At 47.4% G+C, this 7,818-nt stretch overlaps 1 protein-coding gene across 1 annotated transcript; it reads right to left on the bottom strand.

Annotated features, from left to right (window-relative positions):
* Window positions 1–139: 139 nt before the first annotated feature.
* MIP (major intrinsic protein of lens fiber) lies at window positions 140–3,657 on the bottom strand. The gene is made up of 4 exons (XM_006179853.2): window positions 3,298–3,657; window positions 2,647–2,811; window positions 2,145–2,225; window positions 140–1,140 (listed from the first exon to the last, which is right to left on the bottom strand). Exons 1-4 carry the CDS (start codon window positions 3,655–3,657, stop codon window positions 955–957), a joined length of 792 nt encoding a protein of 263 aa, XP_006179915.1. The 3' UTR covers window positions 140–954.
* Between the last annotated feature and the right edge of the window lie 4,161 nt (window positions 3,658–7,818).

Raw genomic sequence — 7,818 nt, 5'->3', positions numbered from 1 at the left:
TCCTCTCCCTCCTGTGTCCCCATCGTCATTTCTGCATTTGCTCCAGGCATCAGATTTCCTGTTTTGGCCTTAGGGAGCTTTTCTGGGCTCAAGTACTGTCTGCCTAGAGGCTGCACTGGGTGGCTGTTGGGCAGAATAGTTAAGCTACTTAATTTTTGTAGATTCTAGGCTCACCCACCCTTTATTTAGGTTGGGAGCTAATGGCCCAGAGCCTCCAAAGAGATCCATCCTGCCAGAATGAACACAAAACCCAGGCAGTGAATGTAGACAGGTTGATGTGGATTTACAGAACAGTTCAAACCCCAGTGTTCATTTTTCTCAGAGCTACTTCCCCACCCAAGTCCCTGGGGCAAGCATCCCTGAGATAAGTAGGCTACACTCTCCTGTTAACTTCTCCAAAACTTTTTGGTACAATTGCATCCTGATCTGGGCTAATGCCTCCATTTCCTCCCTGACACCCAACTGCTTCTCCCAACCCTTGGAATGCCTTGCCTCTGAGGAGTAACTACTGCTCCCCTGCCCTGTCTGAAAGTCAGAGCCATACACCTGACTGGCAGCAGGGCAGAGGCCAGAAACAAGGTCTTGGTGCCCTGAACTTACCACACTGGGTTGGGAGAGGAAGGTATAGGGTAACGCCTCTTTTCACTTCCCTACCTCTCATGCCATGCCCCAAAACTCAGACACAGCCACATTCACACATTCATACGCACAATCACAATCTTGCACACACATCGGCGAAGAAGGGTGGGAGGGGGAGGAAGGGAAGTTTGCACCAACCAGCTCATGAATGCAACTTGAAAGATTTCACACGGCAAAAGGCCAAAAAAAAAAAAAAACGTAAATTTAAAAATAAAGAAGTACATGCCCCTCCCCACAGTCTCTTCATCCAGGGGCTGGCTCAGCCCCTGCATGTAAACCCAGAAGCTTCCTACTCCCTCTATCCCACTGGAGCTTTTACAGAGCTTGGGTCTTCAGTTCAACAGGTTCCGCTGTGGCCTCTGGTTGTCCATTGGATTCACTGGGCCTGGCACCCTTGAGAATAGACAGTCTCTCAGAAACGCTCTTGAGCCGGGGGAAGAGGAGAAAGTCATAAAGGAGACTGCCCAGGCCCCCTCCAATGATGGGGCCCACCCAGTACACCTGCAGGAAGAGGAAAGGAATAATCAGGTTTGGGGAGGGGCTCAAGAGCAAGGCTGCTCTTTTTCCAACCCCACTGTTGAAAAACAGACATCCTGCGCTTGGCACATACAGTTGGGCACTATTTAAGCCAAAATCAGTGTTTGTTTGTTTGTTTTAAAACTCTAGACAGCTCCACTGCCTATACTTCAGAACTCACCATTTCTTTTGACTCATTAAATCATTCCTTTATCCCACACCTTCTTAGCACATGTATATTCTATTTATTGTTATTAGTTTGCACTAGTTTACACATTGCTTTGAAAATTTGTTTCCCCTCCCCTTTTTTTTCATTAATGGGGTTACTGGGGATTGAACCCAGGACCTCGTGCAAGCTAAGCATGCGCTCTGCCACTGAGCTCTATCTCCCACCCCCCGAAAATTTATTTTTTTAATTTAATTTTTTAAATTGAAATATAGTTGATTTACAGTGTTGTGTTAATTTCAAAAATTCTTTTAAATTGTGGTAAAATATACATAACATAAAATTTACCACCTTTACCATTTCTAAGTGTACACTTAGAGTGTTAAGTCTATTTATGTTGTTGTGCAGCCCATCTCTCGAATTTTTCATCTTGCAAAACTGAAACTCTATACCCATTAAATAACAACTGCCTATTTCCCCCTCTCCCCACCATTTGTGCTCATACACACTCTGATGCCTGAGAGTAGAAGTTTTTGTCTTCCTGTTCACTAGTCTTTCCTCATACCTCCTAGTTTTGGAAGCCAGTGGATACTTAGTAAAAATCTCTGACTAACCAGTGAAGGAACCTTATGAGCAAGAGCCCATCTTTCTAGAAAAATGATGAATCCTGCTCACACAGGCGTGCAAACTCTGACAGCCCCCTTAGCTGAGTGCTGGCCAAGCAGTCAACACATCCAGATGGAGAGCAGGAACCAGACTTGGAACCTGCAGTCCACACCCCTCCAGAAGGGCTTCAGGATCTTGCCCTTCTCCTCTCACTCACCCAGTGGTTGGTGAAGTTCCTGGTGAGAATGGCAGGAGCAAAGGAACGGGCAGGGTTCATGCCTGCACCAGTATAATACATCTGCAAAAGACACAGTTGTAACTGAGACACTTCCCCTCCACTCCTCCCCAGCTTCTCTCCCACAACCCATCTGCCCCTGAGGGTTGGTACCTTGCCTCCAGCCAGCAGCAAGTAGGGAAGGACAACCCATATGGAAGTCCCATGATGGAGGGAAGTCACTGATGCTCCCTAGGCACTGATGTGAATCCCTAGGCAAAGCCCGCATCTACCCATGTTACATGCCTTTCCACCTTGGGGTCAGGAAGAACTAGATATAGCCATCACAAGAGAGGAAAAGAGAGCAGGGTTGATTCCTCTGTGCTGACTGATACCAAGGGAGGTGGATAATGTTCATGTTTGACAGTGACGTGGGCAGGAAGAATGCTTAGAAGTCAGCAAATGTTTGGAGGCCCTGGAGAAGTTGGTCCCCTCTCCTGCTTACCCCAAAGAGGTGCCCCAGGGTGAGGGAGAAGCCGACGGCCAAGGCCACAGAGCCCAGGCGGCCATTCCGCCTCTCGTCGTATGTGGCAAAGATGCAGAGCACGAACTGGAGCGTCAGGAAGATCTCCACTATGGTGGCCTGGCCCACACTCACCCCAGGGTGCAACTGGGCAAAGGAAGAAGAAGGGAGGCAGCTCATGAGGGCTGACACAGCCTTACCTCCTCAGTGCATCCCAGGCAGGAACCCCCTTATGGCATCAGCTCCCTGGAGACGAAGGACAACACAACCTCCTTCACAGTAATTGTATTTGTTCCTTAGTTTCTCTTAATGATACTTCACAGTAGAAATCATTGCACCCACTTACGTGGATAAGGAAACTGAGGTCCCATAAGATAAAATAAGTTTCCTCAAGAACCAGCAAGGAGTTGAAAGAAAAGCTGGAGCCCGAACCCAGGTTTCTTGATTTTTAGTCCAAAGCTCTATGCCTGCCTTACCCCTCCAAGCCACCTGTTGATCCTCCCCACCCTGAAACACACATACACACACACACACACACACAAAATGTCCCAGACCCCTGGGGAACTGATCCACCTGCACCAGGCAGGAAGTCAGGGCACCAGGTTCCCCCAGCCCCACTCTGCCAACCATTACCGTGTTAAGTGCTAGGTTTCCTCGGACGGCAGGTGGGGTGACACTGTACAGCACGGCGGCCCCAGCCACGGCTCCCAGGAGTTGGGCTACCATATAGCAGATGGCACGGAGCAGGGACATCTGAGAGCCCACAAGGAAGGCGAAAGTGACTGCAGGATTGACATGAGCTCCACTGATGTGGCCCACAGCTTGCACCAGCGTAGCCAGGGCCAGGCCGAAGGCCAGAGCCACCTGTAAGACATGCAGGGGTCCAGGGGTCCAACGCAGTGAGGCCCCCAGCCCGAAGAAGACATAGAAGAGGGTAGCAAAGAACTCAGCAAATATTGCCCTCCAGAAGGAGGCTGACCGCAGTTCCCACATGGCAGGGGGGATGGCACAATGCCTGGGTCCCTAATATCCCCCTGGCCTGGATGGACAGTCCCCTTTATAGAGGACTCTTAATCCCTGGGAGGGGCAGGCTGAGGTGGCTGGCCCAGCCTCTTAACCCCTTCACGGCTGCAGAGGGCTGGGCCCACCCTCATGCATCGGATAAAGCTGCTGCATTTTCCCCTCCCTCCTCCACTGGGAGATGAGCAGAGCCATGGGTGTGAGGGTGTGGGTAGGGTGAGGACTGGAAGGGACCAAGAAGAGGGGGACTGGAAGAGTCTGCCTCTCTTTTCATGTCAAATTTGGGGTTCCTCACCCTACTTGACATCTATATTAGAACATTCCTCAACTCTGCTTGGAAGGTCAGTCGAGCTGAGTTCACTTCATGGAGTATGAGACTGTGCTCAAGGGGGCCTCCAGGCTCCTCTGAATCGGCCAGGGGTAAGGGTGGGGGTAGGGGGTCAGGAGTGGGGTCCAGCAGGGAAGTTGGATAACTGAAGAGAATTCTTTAGTTCTCTGGGATTAGAAGGCCTTCTCCCATTGGCTGGTTTGGGCTGGAATCTGTGGACCCTGCAGCTCTGGGACAGAATAGATCTGCTGCGTCTGGCTTTCTCTGAGCCTGGGTTCCCTACCCCTACCCCATGCCAGCACCTCCCTTTCCAAGCCCTCAGCCTGGCCTTTTAAACCACAAAGACAGAGCAGGAAAAAGTGTCTTCCATGGATAGCCTGGAAGTGGGGTCAGGGAGCTGGGCAGGGGAAGAGGGGTTAGTAGTTAAATCTCAGAATCAGCTTGTACTTCGTCTTTCCTAACTCACAAGGTGCTAGCAAAAATACTGAAAGGATGGAAACTGAGTCATGGCTATGAAGCAATGGGAGGGTCTGATGCCTCCTGATATGGCCATTATCAGGACACTGGAGTCCTAAACCTCTATCCCTAGGGAAAGGTCTGGAGGTGGGGGTGTCTGACCCAGGAATTTCACTTCTCACTTACATACATACCCAAGGGAAACTTTCCTATACTTACACCAGGAGACAGTTACAAGATTGTTTACAGCAGCATTGTTCACAATAGCAAAATCTTGAAGCAACCCAAATGCCCATCGACAGGAGAATGGATGAATAAACGATGGTATATTCACACAACAGAAAATTATTCAGCAGTCAAAACGAGGTACCACCACAGTGACACTCAATAGTAGGGATAAATTTTAGCAATAAAATGTCATTTAAAAAGCCCCAGAAGATTATACATAGCATGAAAATCTTTTCATAAAGTAAAAAAAAAAAACATCTAAAATAAAAATATGCTTTTCAAAACACATATATATGACATGCAACTACACAAAAAAGAAAACAAAGAATGATAAACACAGGACTCAGGATGGTGTTTACCTTAGGTTAGGGGAGACGAGGGGATGAAGCGGGATATTTACATACATAAGTACAGATTTCTGTAAGTGCTTCTCAAGGTTCTAGTTTTTCTGTTGGGTAGATGGTTAATAATGACGCTTAATTATTTAAAAAAAATTAGTTGGAGCCATATATAGGCCAATGAGAGGGGGATGTCATGAACAAAGGAATATTCTCTGCACTTGAAATCCATAACGAACAGCAGCAACCCAGCCCTGGCTTTCCCATCTTCTAGGCGGGGACATTATCCCCACTAGATATAAACTCCAGGAGGGCAGGGATTTGTCGATTTGTCCACCACTGCAAACCCTGTGCTTGACACACAGTGGGCAGTAAATGAGTATTTGTTGAATAAATTAATGTAAGCTCTCTGAGCCTCAGTTTACTCTGGATCAAAGAAAAAGTAGGTACAGGGCTAGTATGGTGCCTGGCACAGAATAAAGCACTTAACAAATAGGAGCCATTTGATGAGGGCTGTGTCAATCGGAAGGGATTTTCCCTAACCATAGACCCCATGGCCTCTTAGAATAAGGAGCAAAGAGCAGCTAATGTCGTGCCCTCGGAGACACCAATGAACAGATTTCCTTATTTGAAGCTACCAACCTTTCCCCTTTACTCCTTATCAAATGTTGATAAGAACCTTATGGAGAACCGAACCCCAGCCCATTTTCTTTCACAGCAGCCTCCCCACTTAGGTAAACACCAAACTTTCAAATTAGAGGTGAGCTCTCAAAACCTGAGATTTTACATATATTTACATATAATTAGCATACACAATATTTTCTGATAGCCTAGACTCTTGAAAGGAAAAAAAAAAGCTGTGTTTCCCCTTGAGGAGTGGAATCCAGCCTTCCCCAAGCCTGCTGCTTTGTACGGGTGCGTTCTTTCTTTCTTTCTTTCTTTTTTTTTTTTTTGCTTATTTTTTTCAACTCTTTCTTCTTTTTCAATTGAAGTATAGTTGATTTAAAATGTTGTGTTAATGTCAGGTGTACAGCAAAATGATTCAGTTTTTTATATATATATAAATTTATTCTTTTTCAGATTCTTTTCCATTAGACATATTACAAGATATTGAATATAGTTCCCTGTGCTGTACAGTAGGCCCTTGCTGGTTATCTATTTAATATATGGTAGTTTGTATCTAATCCCAAACTCCAAATTTATCCCTCCCCTCCTTCACTTTTGGTAACCATAAGTTTGTTTTCTATGTCTGTTAGTCTCTTTCTGTTTTGTAAATAAGTTCAGTTGTGTAATTTTTTTAGATTCCACATATGTGATATCATGATATTTGTCTTTCTCTGTCTGACTTCCTTCACTTAGTATGATAAACTCTAAGTCCATCCACGTTGCTGCAAATGGCATTATTTCATTCTTTTTTATGGTTGAGTAGTATTTCATTGTGTGTGTGTATGTCTGTGTGTGTGTATCTCACATCTTCTTTATCCAGTCATCTGTCAACGAACATTTAGGTTGTTTCCATGTCTTGACTGTTGTAAGTCATGCTGCTATGAACATTGGGGTGCACATGTCTTTTTGAATTAGAGTCTCCTTCAGATCCATGCCCAGGAATGGGATTGCTGGATCATATGGTAAGTCTATTTTTAGTTTTTTAAGGAACCTCCATACTGTTCTCCATATGACTGCAACAATTTACATTCCCACCAACAGTGTAAGAGGGTTCTGAGTGGGGTTCTTATTCATACCAGTGCTTCAGGTCACTGAGAAACCCACTGCCAGGCCACCTGGTCCACCCGCCAGCGAAGCCCAGCAAACATGGTGAGTACCAACTAGAAAGTGGAGAAAAACTCCATGCCCAGGCCCTGACCTACATAACTCTTCCTGCTCGCCTAGAAGGGACAAGTGATGCTAGGACAAGGGGTGAGAGAACACATGCATCCCTCCCGTTGGCCCACAGACCCCATCATCTAGCTACCAAGGAAGATTTGAGCAAAGGATCTGCAACGAGTCACCCAAATTCCTGAGTTGCTGAGCCTAACTCATTGGCCTATTTCAATCATATTGAAAGTGGCATAATGACAGGATACACAGAGCAGGGCTAGCCCCTCTTTTGTTCATTCCTTAATGCCATATCAGTCATCCACCCTCATTACCTACGTAGTGTCACCCTACTCAGGGAGGGGGCCTTCTGCCTACCTGGGTGACCAGTTAGGCTGCAGCCGCCCAGGGCAGAGCCAGGTAGAAGAAGAGTGAGGCCAGGATGGCTGCCATGCTCTGGGCCAGGATATAGGCTACCCCTGGAGAGGGTCAAGCCAATGGGCAGAGAATAGTGCCACAGTCAGGGCCGGATTTGTCTGGGCCTCACTGACCTCATCAAAAACCAGTGCCAGGCTCTCCACCAGCAGCTCTCCAGGCATGGGGGTGAGGGACTGTGCCTGACACGGAGCTCCCACTGAGGCACGATGCCCTAAGGACAAACCCCACAAAATTCAGGGTGTCCAGACCTTCAGCCAGCACCTGTCTCCAAAACCACTGGCTCTTCAAGTCCTGGGAGAGAGGGTGGGGAAGGGAAGGAAAGATCAGGCTGTCTCCTCTCCTCTGCTCTCCTACTCCCTCCTCCCCACCCTCTCTCTGTTCCCCTCCCCTTTAACAAACTCTCCCCACCAGGCCTCAGACTCTTCATTCTTTACCCGCTGACCCCCAAGCACCTGAAGTGAAAGGAAGGAAGAACAACTGAGGGACAGAATAAGGGGGCAGTCAGAGAATAAGGCCTCACTTGGTTGGACT

Source organism: Camelus ferus, chromosome 12 (genome assembly GCF_009834535.1).
Source record: "Camelus ferus isolate YT-003-E chromosome 12, BCGSAC_Cfer_1.0, whole genome shotgun sequence".
NCBI lineage: Eukaryota > Metazoa > Chordata > Mammalia > Artiodactyla > Camelidae > Camelus > Camelus ferus.
The sequence above is the reverse complement of the archived record's forward strand: the minus strand, read 5'-3'. Positions and strand labels throughout refer to the sequence as shown.

Bases quoted from the DNA above. Each gene is read 5' to 3' on its own strand.
- MIP (XM_006179853.2), bottom strand. From the start codon at position 3,657: ATGTGGGAACTGCGGTCAGCCTCCTTCTGGAGGGCAATATTTGCTGAG. The intron at 2,812-3,297 runs GTAATGGTTGGC...TCCTTTGCCCAG, and splicing joins GAAACCTAGCACTTAACACG to TTGCACCCTGGGGTGAGTGT. The intron at 2,226-2,646 runs GTAAGCAGGAGA...TGTCTTTTGCAG, and splicing joins CCCTGGGGCACCTCTTTGGG to ATGTATTATACTGGTGCAGG.